The 16,936-nt window shown below is 42.6% G+C and overlaps 1 protein-coding gene across 1 annotated transcript in view; it reads right to left on the bottom strand.

The window, feature by feature from the left end:
- CALD1 (caldesmon 1) overlaps positions 1 to 16,936 on the bottom strand; it is a gene marked incomplete at its 3' end in the record, with an annotated part of 64,521 nt that overhangs the window by 7,799 nt on the left and 39,786 nt on the right. Inside the window, exons 3-10 of the mRNA XM_084230650.1 lie at positions 16,714 to 16,930; positions 15,392 to 15,469; positions 10,946 to 11,091; positions 6,276 to 6,519; positions 4,811 to 4,951; positions 2,571 to 2,614; positions 2,394 to 2,475; positions 94 to 231 (exon numbers count right to left, since the gene is read on the bottom strand). Coding sequence (XP_084086776.1) covers positions 94 to 231; positions 2,394 to 2,475; positions 2,571 to 2,614; positions 4,811 to 4,951; positions 6,276 to 6,519; positions 10,946 to 11,091; positions 15,392 to 15,469; positions 16,714 to 16,930 — 1,090 coding nt within the window. The remainder of the gene's footprint in view (positions 1 to 93; positions 232 to 2,393; positions 2,476 to 2,570; positions 2,615 to 4,810; positions 4,952 to 6,275; positions 6,520 to 10,945; positions 11,092 to 15,391; positions 15,470 to 16,713; positions 16,931 to 16,936) is intronic.

Raw genomic sequence — 16,936 nt, 5'->3', positions numbered from 1 at the left:
TCTTCACTACTTTTATTAAATAGTAGACTCCTAAAGAATATGCAGGAAAAAAATCCAAGCTCCAAAATGAAAAGCTAGAAACCCTGTGCTCACCTTATTTGGTGTGCCGCCTGCAGAGGGAGATGAAAACACATCACCTTTCTCCCACATACTCTTGATGCTGCGCACGGCCTCAGCAGGGACAGGAAGATCTGAGGCTGCTGGCTTCGTAGGTTTTGAAGTTTTTGTTCCCTGAAATGTGTAAATTATTTTTAGGATTGGTGCTGATAAGTCTATTCTCATATAACTATAGTTGCTATCCTCAACACTTTCATTTGCACTCACTGCGTAAACACCTTCACCAAAAATGAGATTCAGAGTTTCTGCTGCAAAACTATAGTCTGATGACAGAGAGATCTCAAAATAAGCCCTAAGATTTAGATCAGAGGGGCTTTCAAAAATGAAGCTGTCACTTTGTTAGGACACCGCTTATTGGTAAGGTGACATTGTACTTCATTTCTTTAGCAGAGGGTTAAGTGCCTACTGTGTGCAGGGAAGTGCGAGGCTCTGGGCCACAGTGGTGCTCAAGATAGTCAGCTCTGTGAGCTGCAGGGGGCTTCCACTGTACTAGGAGAGAAAGACAGTATGAGTTGTCCATGTATTTATTTCCCATTGTGCTAAGTGCAATGAAAGACAAAGTGGTGCTAGAAAGCCCGCTGAGGGCACACATGGTGGGGAACGACACTTAGTTTACAGGAACAAAAAAGGAAGTGACATTTAGAGACAGATCTGGAGGACCTGGAAGTGGAAGGTGGAAAGAAGGAGCAAAACCACCTCATGCAGGGGTAACGGTATATGCAAAAGATTGACCACAGGGAAATTCTAAAAGACCCAAAGAGGAGAAACCACAGTGTGGAGCAGGCCCACAGGAGGAGGAAGGAGTGGGTGGGAGGGAGAAGGTGTGCATTCAAAGTTTTTTTCCAGAGGTAGCAAAGCGCACACCCAGAATCATGCAGTGTCTCTGCTGGTCCTCCTTTGTGGCCTGCGGCTTGTGTTGTCAAGAGGGTCAGCCAAGAGGGTGGCACTATTGGTGGTCCGAGCATAAACATTTCTCAGGACCATGTCAAGTGTGCAGCCAGTCTTGACCTCATCTACCCTGTTAGGACTATGGTCAGTTCAATGAAGAAAAAGAACCCTGCAATTTGTCATATGTTAGGGGCCATTTAATTTTGTGAAAATCACCTCTGGGGTGTTAGAATTTGATTATTCATTTGATAAATCATCCAGACCCCTCTCTCTCATTCCTTTTTATCATATGTTTGTGAACTATTTTATGGGTATCTCCACCCTGCAGTACAAAGGAGAGGGAGAAATCAAATGAGACTGATCCCATTACTTTATAGCAGGTGTTCTGCCATAGAAGGTTAAAACCATTGAAGAAAGTCCACAAAGGAGAAAAAGCAGGGTCACACCTTGATCGGTGACATTCTACCTGCTTAGTGCTTTGATACTTGCAAATACACATTATTTCTAAATAGAGTAGAACCCCTAAGTCAACTGGGTATAAAAAAAATAGTTGGAATAGACAGACCAAAGCATGTAACCATGATCCTTACCATGATCCTTCAAGTATAAAAGAATTAATTTGAAATTGTGGATGACTAAACCCATGATAGTTAATGTATTTATAATAACTTATTCAGTATACCATTACTTTTATTTGATAACAAAAGCTTTTATAAACAAACAAAAAAATTAACCAAGGTTGTAAAGTACCTGTTTAAACCTCATCTGAGAATGCATTTATAGGGAATTAAGGATACTGAAGATGTACTTGTGACCACATAAAATACCATTACATACCATTACATACCAATAATCCTATTCATTAAAAGAATGACACTTTCATTAAAGAATACTTAGGCTACAAGCAGCAAACAACAATTTATTTAAAATTCTTCTCTAATTTATTACTATTTTTCTCTATAACTTGTTCAAAGTATAACACATCTATAATATATTAATATTTAGTGCCCTATTTAATTACTGGACTTGATTATTGTCCCAAGAGTTTCTTTTTTTTAAAAAAGATTTATTTTATTTATACAAGAACTGGGGTACAGGCCAGAGTGAGGGAGGATGAGAGGATTCACCGGAGACAGAGCAGGGAGCAGAACAGGCAGATGGACCGAAAACACTGCTGAGGGGAGCAGCGGGCAAGACAGGAGAGGTTTGCTGCACTGTTTGGGTATCTCCCTAGCTGTTCGGGAATTGAACCCGTGCTGCAGAGTCTGCCAACAGCTTCACAGCACTGCACTCAACCTGCTGCACCACTGGGGAGGCCCCTGGCCCAAGAGTTTCTACACTGCCAGAGTCTATTTCTCTTTGACCATCACTCCAAGGCCCTCTCTCACCTCAATTGCACTGGTGTATTGTTCCAGTCGGCTATCAATCTTGGAGACCACTGCTGCTTGGTGAGTTGATTTGACGCCACTGCTAAATAGATAAACACACACACACACATACATAAAAATATGAGCCTTTTCCTGCAGGGGCTGATGATTCTTGATTGAACAATCAACCATATTTACCTTTTCTGTACAGACTTATTCAAAAATTCTGCTCGCTCTTCGATCTAGAAATTGGAAAAAAAAAGACAAAACCAGTTAATATTTTCAATTTGTAAACAATTTCTTCTCTGATGCTGGTGAATAAAAGCACCAGAGAGTGTGTCAGGGTATCTGGGTGTCAGGCACTGATGCTTTGCTGGAGGAGAAAACTTTGTAAAATCTCTAGTGATAATGAGATTCAGGAGGTGACACAGGATTGCCAGAGGGCAGAGGAAGTATGTGGAGAAATATGAAGTACTGGAGATAAAGATTAGACAGATGGAATAATATACTGTCTCTGATACAGTATAAATCAGAGGCAAAATAAATTATATTTCAAGGCTGTAACAATAAGTTTTTTAAAAACACATGTTGTTAGCTTTAGGACATGTCTATATGCATACAGAGGTACCATACTATTTGATTAACAAAAAATTTCCACACTGTTTTAACTATATATTTGATATGTAATAGGATCAAATAAGACAGCCAAGAACTGTGAACTACTCACTTACATCTTAGCCGAATTTCCTAATGTGATAGCTAATACTGAACTTGATTTGCCAACAATAAATCGTTGGTTTGCCCTGAATATAAATGATGGGGTTAGGGATGGAGTGAAATTGGGGCACAGCTTTTTTTTAAAGATTTATTTATTTATACAAGAACCGGGATACAGGCCAGATGTGCTGGAGGGCGAGAGGATTCACCAGAGACAGAGCAGGGAGTAGAACAGGCAGACTGACAAAATACACTGCTGAGGGGAGCAGCGTGCGCGACAGGAGAGTCTGCCGCGCCATGTGGGATCCTCGCAGGCCAGCATTGAACCAGCGCTGCAGAGGCTGCGGACAGCTTCACAGCACTGCACCCAACTGCCTGAGCCACCAGGGGAGGTCCAATATTGATGCATTCTTCTTGATAACTTCCTTAACCTAGTGACTTTGGGCAATGCAACAACGTACATGAACTTGCAAATTAAATATTCTGTATAAGGAATTTAAGGAGGGAAATTGGCTCTTTTGAAGACCAAGAGGTGGCAGTGTTGCTCTGATAAAACCTGGGGAAGGGGGTGTGTGTGATATAATTTTTAGAAAATTGACACTCTTTACTTCACTCCCCTTTCACTCCAATATATGAAAACAATAATAATAAAAACAAAATTTAAATTTACTTAAAATTTATCTTTTGCTCATATTATGTAAGAACACACATTCACTGCCAATCTAATTTGACTATGAGAAGCTAAGTTCAGGGTTTCCCAGACAAGGAATAGCAGCCGTGAGAAATCTACAAATGAAAGTGGTTGATAATACTTAGAGGTGAAATATCAAATGTATTTCCTGCACTGGCATTCTATAGTGTGAACCTATGACCATTTACAAACATTTCAATGCCAAGAGTAGCAATTCCATTGCAGAATATGAAATTGAGCCCTAAAAGCAGAGCAAAAGTAACTGGCTTTTTGTCCTCTTAGTATGTCACATGATGAGACTGTACACACATTTAAAGAGACCCACATGCATGTGCTTAGCCAGCTGGACCCTATCTGTGATGCTAAACCCCCAATATTTATTGAGCATCTTCAAGGAGTGTTAGCCTGCAAAGCAAAATATAGATTTGAAAATAATGGCAGATGGGTTAGTCTTTCTCGAATCTTCTGCTCTCTTTCCCCTGCATTTCAGCCTTTCATCTTCTCCCTGGCAACTCCCTCCTGCTCTTTCTCTCCTCTCCAGCAGCACCTATGTCTTATATACCCCAGGTGTTGTGCTCCCTGCAGGCAGGAGGAGAACCACACTCTTCCTGGCAAAGGAGCCTGTCCAGGTCTCGTGATAACAACTTTAACATTTGACCCCTACCGCTCTGGCTGCCCTGTTTTTTTAATAATAACAAAGAAAAAAATGAACAGTTAGCATGAAAAGCAACAAAAACCCTTATAATTGATTTGCCCATTTAATACACTTCAAATACCTCCATTTTCAATTTCTCAAAGAGAAATCTAGGATTTCTCAATGTCACACAATGTCACACAATGTCATTTAAATATATGCCTAAACCTTTCAGGTACAAATTGCTCCAGTTCTTGCCACTGCTGAAAACAGAAGCTATGGAATGGCTGAAAAAGGCAGCAAACAGATAAGTGAATACTTGAATAACCTGTAACTACATAAGGTGTTAACCAAGTTTCTATTATATTTTAATACCGGTATTATCAGAGGAGATACCTTGAGAGATGAACCTTTAGGAGTGAAACATTTGAATGGTTTCTTGTCATCTGATAAGCTATCTTCTGGCATCTTTTGGCGTTTCTCAGCAGCTTCTGCTCTTCGCCTTTCAATCTCTTCCTTTAGCCTTCTCTTCTCTTCCTAACAGAGAAAGAACAAATAACAAGGATGTCAGCATCAGCTAGAAGCACAAGGAAAGACACTGGCCCATCCTCAAGGGCAGTCACCAGAGGTGAGTCTGAGCTCACGAGGCAATTGTTCAGGTGTTGCCAGTCCCCGCTGTGCCTTCTTGGTCACGTGACTTACCTACTCATGCCTCAGTTTCTTTTTTTGTTTTTTAAAGATTTTATTTTTATCTATTTATGCATACAAGAACTGGGGTATAGGCCCCAGAGGTGCAGGGGGTGAAAGGATTCACCAGAGAGAGAGAGTAGGAACAAAACAGGCAGACTGACTGAAATACACTGCTGAGGGGAGCAGCAGGCGAGACAGGAGAGGTCTGCCGTGCCACGTGGGTAGCTCCCTGGCTGGCTGGGGATCGAACTCTTGCTGCAGAGGCTGCGGACAGCTTCACAGTGTTGTGTTTAACCCCCTGTGCCACCAGGGAAGTAACTTCTGTGCAACTTAAATAAATTGATGAGACTCTATTGGCCAAATTGTACAAGAGATGATTTTATGGTTGTCCCCACCTTAACGGGGCAGATCCTTTTAGATGGTTTGACAAACCTGAGGTGCTGTAGTGCGAGCTCACAGGTGTTGACAGTCTGTCTATGAGCCCATCTGGGCCTCCATTCCTGACCTAGAACATTCTCCCTTGTCTTCGCTCTCAGGCAAAAAATTCAGCGCTCCTACCCAACTGCTCACCCTGTAGGGATGATTTTTCGGGATATGTATGTAGTCTTTTGACTATTCAAGCTAGTTGGAGACTAAATGCCCTCAAGCAGGGATTGGATTTTCGTTGGTGAGTCTTGAAGAGGGATCCTGTTGGTTACCTTCTGGATGTTTGTGACCCCCTCAGAGTCATATGTTGAAATCCACTCCTCCTCTCCCCCAAGTAATAATATTAGACAATCAAAGGGATATTATTTGGGGCCTCCCTGGTGGTGCAGGCATTAAAGTCTCAGCACTATGACGCTATCACCACCCACTGCAGCATGATCCCTGGCCAGGGAGCAACCCACATGGTGCAGCAGACCTCTCCTGTCTCCCCAGCTGCTCCCCTCAGCAGGGTATTTCAGTCAGTCTGCCTGTTCTGCTCCCCACTCTGTCTCTGGAGAATCCTCTCGCCCCTGCACCCCAGTTCTTGTGTGCATAAATAAAATAAATATTAATTAAAAAAATGGGGGATAATATTTGGCAGAGGGACCTTTGGGAGGTGATTGGGTCTGGAGGGAGACCGAGGCAGGCATCCTGGCCAAGCCCCCCCAGCCCCCCAAACCCCACCACCCCGCTGCACCCTCCTTACCTCCTCTCGGACTTTTCGCTCCGCTTCCTCCTGCTTTCTCTTCTGTTCCTCCTCCTCCAGGACCTTCCTTCGCTCCTCCCGCTTCTTCTTCAGCTCCTCCAGCTCCAAGGCTGCCTCCTGCTGCTTCTGTTTCAGTTTCTCGAATTCTTCGCTCTCGGTTTCCCCGCGGCGGCGGCGCAGCTCCTCCAGCCGCTTGCCGGCTTCCTCGGCCTCCTTGGCCTCGCTGGCCTTCCCTCCCGGGCGGCTGCGGGGCAACGCAAAGGGTTTACAGACGCCAGCTGCAGCCTCCTCCAGGGCGCGTGGGCTTTGCATCCCAGCCCGGAGGGCTAGACAGGGGCGCTCACTCCAGAGCAAGGGGTCCCCCTGGAATCTGAGCCCCTCTCTGCCACTTACCCTTGGTTTCCTCAACTGTGCAATGGGGGCAAAGCTGCAATGTCAGCGGGCCGGTGAGATGGTGCAACCAGTGTGGAAAATAGTACAGAGGTTCCCAAACAATTAAAAATGCAATTACCATAAAAGCTCCTGAACCCCACTACTGGGTGAATATTCACAGGAATTGAAAGCATAGTCTTGGAGAGATATCTGCACACTCATGTTCAAGGCATAGTTATTCACCATAGTCAAGAGGTGATGTTAGGGGGAAAAGGCTGTCCTAAAGCTAATTCCATACAGGCTTTGTGGGCTCCACCCCCACCCCAGGCCAAAGCCAAAGACACTGGGAACTCCACATCCCATCCCCACCCAAGGGAAGGTGGCTGGGACCTGAGGGTGGGGTTAAGCAGCCAGGTTGGTATAAAGCCAGACACGTGGGCTTTGGGGGTCCCCCATTTTGGCTCTCCGCCAGCTCGCAGCGTTTGGCCAGCTCTGAGAGTGACTTTGGGTTTCCAGGTCTGCGGATCGGGTAGGACGCATTAAAGACTTTATTTCCCTATTTTCTCCCTGAGTTGTACATTTTCCTTATTTCCTTTTCCCTTGTAAATAAACCATTTATGAACCTTTTGCGTGTGCCTGCAGTGGAGTATTCTTAAGTCCCTTTTAAGCGCGCGGGTGAGGACCCACAGCCAGGAACCCGTTCCATATCAGGGCTGTCCTATAACAGTGAGAGCAACCCAAATCCCTTTAGTGGATGAATGAATGGACAAACAACATGTCCTGTAGCCACACAATGGTATATTATTCAACCTTTAAAATGGAAGGGGATCCTGTCACCTGCTACAACAGGATGGAACTTGAAAACATTATGCTCAATGAAATAAACCAGATACAAAAAGAAAAATACTGTATCATGCCCTTGTGGAAGGCATCTAAAGGACTCCCTACTTTTCATCACCTCAAAGCTTGAGTATTAGAGGTTTGTGAGGGATGTTTCCCGCCTCTAACTCTTGTTTCAGTTGTAAATATGTATGTAGATGTGATGGAAAATGTATTTCTTTCCAAGAGCTGAAGTTAAAAAAAATTAAATATTATTCTAGGTTTTCACATTTAACATGAACTTTCAAAATTTGAACTCAAACAAGGTTAGAGGATCCCTTAAAACTTGATGTTGCTCTTTCATGGTGTTATAAGTCCACAGGCTTGTGACTCCAAAGGGAAAATCTCCTTCCTTAGTTCATTCCCTCTTTGGAGAGGAGTTTGAGGCCTCCCTTGTGGCAAAGGGGTTAAAGACACAGCACTATCAAGCTATTGCCAGCCACTGAAGCACGAGTTCGAGGCCCTGCCAGGGAGCTTACACACATGGCACAGCAGACCTCTCCTGCCTCGCCTGCTGCTCCCCTCAGCAGTGTATTTCAGTAGACCCACCTGTTCTGCTCCCCACTCCTCTCTGGTGAATCCTCTCACCCCTGCACCTCTGGCTTACACCCCAGTTCTTGTATGCATAAATAAATAAATCTTAAAAAAAATTAAAAATAGAGATGAGTTTGCTGTCCATCATATAAAGTTGGACTGGAAAACATGGCTATAGAATCTTCTCTGAATTCCACTAGGTGTCGCTCAGTCTTCATTTTGGAAAAATAAAATGCCCATTCTTAGGGACTGGTTAAATAAATTACAAAACATGTGTCTGGCAGATATCATTAAGTGTAGGCGTGTATACATTGGTATAGAAATATGATACACTGTCATGCAAAATACAAGAATAAATTAAAATATATAGTTATACTCATACCTACACATAGTGTGTGTGTGTGTGTGTGTGTGTGTGTGTCTGTGTCTAATTTGAATGTATGCACACAGAAAATACCTGGAAAAAACTGACTGGTGGTTTTTGTGGCGAGTACTTATTTTTATACATCATTTTCTAAATGTTTTATAATGAGTATATTTTTTCTTATATTCAGACAAAACCAATTCCCTTGTTAAAAAGACGAACAGAGAGCAAAATAAATTCTCACTTTAATCTCTCTGTGAAAGCTTTGGTATAATCTGCTTTTTCTACAACTCACTCATTAAATTGAGATTTTTATGTTATGTTTCAGAGAAAACAATCTAGTCACAAAAAAAATGGACTATCAAAAGGGACAAATCCAACACAGGGAACTACACACTCAAAAACAGGAGCAAGAATTTTGTCCACTTCACTTTTGCTCTGATGTGCTGGCATGACCTGGTCATTAGGGTGCCATTGATATGGGAATTTCTTCCAGAAGTTTCTCCCTTCCCTCCCCCACCCCCATTCTTGGCTTCTTTAGATGTAAGTCAAGATGAAATCAGATCTTTCACAACTTGTTTTCAGTTAGGCTAATCTAAATAGAGGCTCTCATTCCCTTCCCAGCTCCTCAATTCCTAACTACATGGAGCAAAACCAGACTTTTCTGCTTTTATCTGCAACAAGTTCTAATTGAAACTAAAACTAACAGGGTGGCAGTGAAACAAGCTAATAGTAGGGTGGCGGCTTGTTTCTGTCATATTCTTCTGCCCAAAGATGAAAAAAATCAAGAGTCACAGTGAAGTGTTTTTAGTGGTCAAGCTGCTGCCATCCTTGGTGACTTTCTTTGAAGTCACCAGCTTTCTGGATTTCTCTACAACGGACAAATTAATTACTAATTTGTGCTTTGACTGAAGCTGGCCGGCAAGTTTGCTAATTGTCAACCAAACTTCTTTTTACAGAGAGATTTTGTTGAACATCATTTCTCTTAACAAAAATGTACATTCCTACCCAAAGCACATTTGAAACTATCAAATAATAAAGCAAAAAGTATTATTAGGCAATAATTCATTGAACACTTTCCATGAATCTGATACTGTTTTAGGAATTAAAATATTACCTTACTGGCACTTTAGCAAGCTCTGGAGTCAGCTTGCCAGCCGGACTCCAATAGATGTCTAGATTTTTCTATAAATTCCTAATAAACCCTTTATTTCCATATCTACTTTCTTGCCAATCCTGAGTATCATCTATAGACTCTGCGCTTCATATTCCTTCACAATCATTTTAGGTCTTTTAGGCATACTTTTCCTTCCACATACTTTAGGCTCTGTTTTGGATAAATATAGGTTTCTGCTCAAATTTTTATATAGAAAAATTCTTTGGGGGCAACTATAATTACTTAACATCTTAGCATCTTAGAGAAGGTGGAAATGTCCTTCCCTAGAAACTGTGCTAATTTCTGAAGGCTACAAAGACTTTGGTATAAGGAGTGTGTCCAACTTCTGGACAGCACTTGCTTGGGGACTTTCTTATTTGAAGTGTTCAGAAAAACAGTCTATAGCCAAGGCTGTTGCCAAAGAGTAACCCCAGGAGGATCCAGGTTTGAGGGACCCAAGACTCTTTTCTACAATATGTGGCAGAGCAGCCACTGACATTAACAGTGGAATTTGGCACCAGGGGTTGGGGGGAGTGTGTAAGATAGGGCACAGAGGATCATGTAGCCAGGTGTCTGTTCCAGCTTCTGTAAGTTGAGTCCTACCAAAATTGGTGGTAACTTTCTGCGTTCAATATGTGTAAAGTGAGGATTTACCTGCATATACTAGTTATGTCCTGAAATCAATTGCTCAGATTTTCTGCTAAGTGGGGGATGAAGTGGGGAGAGAAGGGGCAGCTGAAGCTATGCAAGGGATTTTCCCAAACTGTATTAAAAGACACTTTAGTTCCACACCCTCTGCCTCCCCCTGAAAAGTTCCTAATGTTACTTAACATTCAGACTCTCAGAGCTTGCCCAAGAGAGAGCTGGTGAACTAAGTTCAACCTAGTGATTCCCAAGTATTAGGTGACAGAATAATCTTAGTTTTATGCAACATTTATTTGCAACCTTTAGAAAATACATTCTTGACAATGTATTAGGAAGTGTCTCTTAAGAAGTTGGCTGGACCCTACAGAGAATGAATCCCTAATATTGACCCCTATCATACTGTTTCCTCATAAACTGATGCTCCATGAGTGTATTAGGTCAGGGAGGAAAAACATGGATGCCAAGCATGATCTACTTGCGAAGTAATGGAAAAAGCAGATTGAACGTTGTCCTGGCAATGATGGCTGACTTCTGTTAGTGATTGATAGCCTGACCTGCTGACTGAGTTTTTCTAAGACAATAGCCAGTGACCTCACAGCAGAAACATGTTGCCTGTTTAGCATGTTTCTCTCTGAAGGCACAGGAGAGAACACTGGTCTCACCCCAACCCCTCCCCCACCATGGGAACACAGTCACTGTTAACCTGTCATTACTTCTCACCTGAAAGTATTCTCCGTGTGCTTGAGTTTGTGAGTCATGAATTCTCCATTCTGAGACTTCACTTCTGTAAATCCCTTCTTTCCATCCAGGAAGCTCTTAACTTCTTCTTTGGTCCCCTTGTCCTTTTTCATTTTCTCATCTTTGATCTGACCAATATCAGGAAGAAACATAATGATTTAAAAATCTTATTAGGTTTTAGTCCTATTACCAAATAAGGCCCCCAAGTTCTTAGGAATCCAGAAAGCTCAGAAGTAAAATGAACCACTAGAAGACGATCTGTTAAAGATAGAATCAGAAGAATATCTTAGATCGTGAGCTCTGGTCTTCCAGGCTTTCTGCAGAGACCTAACCACAATTTTAGGAAGTCAAAATCATCCCCGATTTCACTGGAGCTTTATTTTCCAGTGCAATGGAGGTGGTATTGCTTGGAAATGATTATGTTCTGGGAATGTCACGTAAAAGTGGCAGTCTGCAGTTCCTGCTGGGAAGAGTGATTGTTCATGTGACCTTGATGGAGCATGGCCAGATTGCTTGGCTGGACAGGTTTCTTCTTGGGTAGGGGAGAGAATGCCTCTTTGAAAAGGACACAAATGCATTGAGAGGAAAGAAAAGGAAACCTAACCAGTGAACCAGATCTGCCAAGCCAGTTTAAGCAGATGTCAGAGACCACTCCTGCATTTTACACAAATAAGTAGTGTCCCAAGGGTAGAAGGCATTATAACCCTTCCTTTGGGAGGACGACTCAGAGGCCTGTGGGACCGTGTCTATAGTCACCTGAACCACTATCATTAGAAAGGAATAGGGAAACATTCCAAGCTTTACCTTGACTTCCATGACGGGTGATAATTTAGTCTCTGGAAGTGATTTTGTGATTGTGGTGGGAGGCAGAGGAAGACAATACAAGGAGAGCAGGTGTTCACTTAATATCTTGTGGGTTGTATTACAAATTACTTACAGTAAATGAGACATTTTATCAAACTGAATTTACATAGTTTTTTGGGGGGGTAAAAAAGGATGCAAGTTATTTCACCTGTATCATCTCACCCATTCGTAAAAGGTGAGTGAAAACAGGTGAGGGTCATTGTTGGTTTTTTTTGATAAAAAGTGACAAAGCACTAAGGTTCTAAGACACTTAGGGAGGGTGGCGGGGGGCTTGAGAATTTAGGGCTTCCTTCAAGAGCTGTCCAGGAGAGTATCCCCCTACCTGACCACTCACCTCTTTCCAACTCTTCTTTAGGCACCATCTGACCATCCACTCCTAAAGTGTCTATTTCAGTAAGCTGACTGTATGTCCTTTTCTTTTGCTATTACTGATGCTTTTTACTGAGAACTCACTTCCTGGTTGCTTTCTTTGGATTTCACTGGATTAAATTACTACAAATTACTCCCTACTATGTTGCCCTAATTAGGCAAGACTGATCTTTCTCCAAGGAGTACAGACCTAAACTATCCCTGGAACATGCTGAAGAGGGGGGCTCTAGTTTGGCTATTTTTTCTAAGAGTTTTGCCTAGAAGCCAGAAAACCTGAGTTTTATTTAGTTTCAGTGCTGTCAGCAAATGATATACTTTGAGTAAGTCACCTAAGTCCCCTGGGATGTTCAGAAAAAGAGGAAAATGGATTAGATGATCCCTTCTTAATCGTTCATTCTGTCATTTCAATCTTGGCTCCTGATTTGTCTGAGAGGTTACAGAGAAGGGACGGAGGCTCCAAGCCTGTCCTACAGCTTTAATGTGGCTCCTTGGAGGCTGTCCTGGTCCAGTGAGGAATCAGGACTCGTTGGGCAGACAGGAGCAGGCAGGATCTCATCTCAGCCTGTCAGTGTTGGACAGAGCCCCCTGAAACTGTGCACTGGACTTTATATGCTGGTTAGCAAGTATCTGGGGATACAAATTTGGGGGTGAGGGTATCCCCTTTCAGGGAGCCCTTGAGACAAATTCTGAGTCAAACCTCAGGAGTGTGGAGCCCTATTCAAAGAGAAATTCCCTTGAACTCTTTCTCCTATCGTAGACTCAGAGATATTTCCATTCTCCCAAAGCGCATGATCTGATTTACTGTCAACAGTGTTCACAAAATAGATTTGTAAATCAATAGATAAATAACAGAAGAATTTTCTCATCCCTCCTCCTGTCAACTTTTTAAAAGTTCTGCCTTTATGGGCAAAGGTTATGGTAGATGGCATGATTCCATTCTCTTTGGAAAACTTTCTGAGAAAAATTTCCAATGAGTTAATGATAATTTGAGTTTAAGTGAAAATTATTTTCTCTTTCTGGAAAATCAATAGAGTAATCCACCATGCCTTTCCTTTATATTTTAAGCAACACAGTGACATAGTGGATTGGATTCTAGAGCAGATTTTACCTAAGCTCATGTGATTCTGAGCCACTTGAGAAAAGCATTAGAGATCTTTTAGGTCAGGAGAACTGGAATGTCACCATGGAATCATGAAGAAAATTGGTGCTGATGGATGAGTAGGTAGCCAAGTGTCCTGAAACAGTGGATGTGCTTCATATGTGATAATGTTGGCTTACTATGCGGAGGAGTCTGGCCCAACCTGCCCGTTTGGATAAAATAGAATTTGGGGACATCCAGTGGACAACTCATTGTTGTTTGGGGAGGTGGGGTGGGATTTCAAATGACCTATCCTGGTGCCAGAGAGGCCCTCAAAAAGCCAAGAGAGCAAGTCGAAGAGGACTTAGGAGTCAGTCTCTGTATTGTATGTTCTTTTTATTACTTGCATTATTATGCAGTTGTTGCTTTGCATTGTGGGATTATTTGATTGTATTGTTTATACTGTATTTGAATATTTACAAACATACAGATTTGTTTATTTGATTCCAGAGGAATGACAAGAACTAGGCTTATGCACTTTTATTAGGTCAGAGTCTCAGTTCCTTTTCTGGGTCACACTTCTGTCACATGGCTGTCCCTGCTACTGAAAGGCAGGCCCAGAGGCCACACAGGGGAGCTGGGGCTCCACCCCAGGCCCACCGAGTCACAGGCTGCATTTTATGAGTTTCCAGGTGATTTCCATGTGACTAACATCTGGGAAGCTTGGCTTACAGGACGTGAATATTGATTTCAAAATTATATGAATAACTATACTGGAAACTGTTTTTCTACTAGAGGTTGGGAGTGGGGTGGTTTCAGAACTCCGGGGTCAAGGACTAAAAAGAGGTATTTTCCAGTTGGACAGGAGAAAAAGGAAAGTGGAATCTGTTGCCACAGAGTTAAACTGCAGTGGAGAAAGAAGGCTTTTGTAAGGGATTGGAGTAGCTTCCAGAAATGTTTTCTTTAAGGCTCAGGTGAGAAGACTCACATGATGTTTGTGTTGACTTGTGGTTGACAGATCCTGCAGAGTTACTGGAGAGGAAAGGCCTTTTTTTTAAACAAAAATGGGGGGGTGGGGAGAGGGTGTTGTTTAATATGGCCACATCATATAAAATCTGACTTCAGGCTGACTTCAGGCATACAGCTAGCCAGAGGGGCCAAATACTGTTAGAAACAGAGGAATCTATCACACAAACAAGGGACTATTGTTTTTTTACATCAATCTTTAGGAAAAAATGTTTAAGAAAATAGCCATCTCCCTACTTAATCTGGTGGACTATTTCCTAAATAAGGATTTTCTGCTTCTAGTTATATGCCACGAGGGTAGAGAACTATGGCGTTTATCTGAGCTGCACTCAAAAGCTACAATTCCAGTAATTCAAGTCTTCTCATCTTTGATAACTTAGCCTGACCAAGTTCAAATATTTTGAACATTGTCACAATGTACAGGATGACCTGGGGCGCACAGAGCCCATAGTTAAAACAAGCATTTTGACCGAGGTGGCTCTTTGAAGGTGTGGCTGTGACATCGTCCCTGCCACGCCTGTGCCTCGGTTACTTACCTGCAGTCAAACACCCTGCCACCAGCTCCTGTGTGTGCCTCAGAAATGCAATGCAGAACATTTTGCCAAACTTTTCTTTAGGAAACCAAATATCATCTTCAGCTCATCCAATTTTCTACTGAGATATGTGGGGGGTGTTTTGCCTTTGAAAAGTTCAATCATTAATCAAAGCCAGTTGGAAATATTTCATGGTTGAAATGAAAGGAAGTTGGCTCAAGGAATAAAAATCAGCATGGAGAAGAGGAGAGGGCAGGAAAGATGGATCAGAGTGGGGTTTGCCAAACTTTTTGGACTGCGCCTCATAATAAGGAAGGTGATTGACACCATGGGGCCATACTTACTATGTACAGCACCCTTCAAGGTATGTTATCCTCTTTCATTTTTGAAAATGCTGATGGACACATTTTGAGATGCTCTGGTTGATTCTACCCATCAACGAGTCAATGCTTGAAAGACACTGGATTAGAGGCTCCCATTTTGAGACCATCGGACCCCGATGTCAGGGAACATGCCCTCTGTGGTGCTCTGGGGAGCTTATTTCTCAATAATATTTACCTCTTCGTTTTTGAAGGCAGGCTTATCTTCTTGGGACTTTTCTCTTTTAACTTGCACTTTAGTCCCTTTTTCTTCTTCCTTTTTATTTTCAAGAACGGTAAGGTCACTCATTTCAAAGAAGCCCTTTCTAGCTTACCAGAGTGATGGGGTGCTCAGATCATTCTGCGTGCGGTATGGGGTGACTTCTCTGCTTTCTCAGTGCTCACATTGCCCCTGGGGCCAGTGGTTCTCAAAAGCCATGTGGGGTGTTTTCTTTCCACCCACTGGTTTTGTTCTCATGGGCCTGCCCTGGTGCTCACTGGAATCTAGTGTGACCTGGTGCTCCTTGAGCATGCTGACAAACCCCATGTGTGGGTTGCTGCATTCTATTTCTGCTCTTCTCAACTGGAGCTGTGCTCATGAACCCCTTGGAAGAAGCAGGAGTGAAAGACAGCTTCAGGGCAATGCAGGCTTAGTGACAGCAGCGAGTTTTCTCTGCAAAGCTGAACAGGCAAGCATCTCATTTTTCTTTTGCTTCCCCTGGGGAGGTGGTGCTTAGATATAGAGCTTTTAATGTAGGCTTGCAGACAGAAAAAAAAAAACTTTCCTAATTTACAAACACCGCACCTTCCCACCCCACATTCCACCCTTCCTTGTGCCACCTGAATTTATTTGTGTCATTTGGGTGGTAAAAGGAGCAAAATGTATGCTCTTAATGACCAGTCATAAATCGATACTCTCTATATGAATGGCTTTCTGCAAGTCTACATTGAGCTCAGGGCTACATGATGGCAAATCAGGTAAATTTTCTTTTAAATTAAGGTCCAAACTGGCTCCTTTCTTACAATTTAATTTTAAGAGGTTGATATTTCTGATCAGGATTCTTTGTATCAATTTCCCACCCCAACTTTTCTAAATTTGTATTCAATTCCCAACACCTGGAAAAGGTGAGGCACCATAGTGCTCTTGCCTCATGTAGCCCCGGGGCTAGAGGTAAGTTGTTAAAAGGAATGAGTTTAGATGCAGGTGCAGAATACTAAGTCAACACAGTGCCACCACATTTATCATCCTGGGGTGAATTCATTTTTCTGGCTTTCATAACAACCAAGCGCAAAGCAATTCATTTCTCTCTGGTTATCCCAGTAAATTTGGTTGATTGAGTATTTAGCCATCCCTCGGCTGCTTCACGCTTGCAGATTGTTATGGCTTGAAAAAATGAATCCCTTGCTAAATGACCAAGCAGGTGGGGCTCGGGGAATGTGGCTTCAGTCGCAAATTTGATGTGCATTACATTTCTCGTAAGTCACAGGCATCACACATTTGGTGCAAAATGTTTACTGTACCTGTTTCTTTTGCACAGCTGCCTGCGGTTTATCTTCTTGTACTTTGTTTTCATTTACCCATCTCCCTTCTATTTTCTCATCCACCTTCTCCCCATTTATCTTTTTCTCTTGCATTTTACTTCTTTTCTCTGCTAGCTCCTTCTGTCGTCTTTGCTCTTCTAGCTTAGCTTTCTCTTCTTCCTCTGCCTTTGCCCTCTCCCTGGCCTCTGCTGCCCTCCTCTCC

The sequence above is a fragment of the Talpa europaea genome (assembly GCF_964194135.1).
Source record: "Talpa europaea genome assembly, chromosome: 3".
Lineage (NCBI taxonomy): Eukaryota > Metazoa > Chordata > Mammalia > Eulipotyphla > Talpidae > Talpa > Talpa europaea.
Note: the sequence above shows the minus strand (reverse complement) of the source record. Positions and strands in the feature narration are given on the sequence as shown.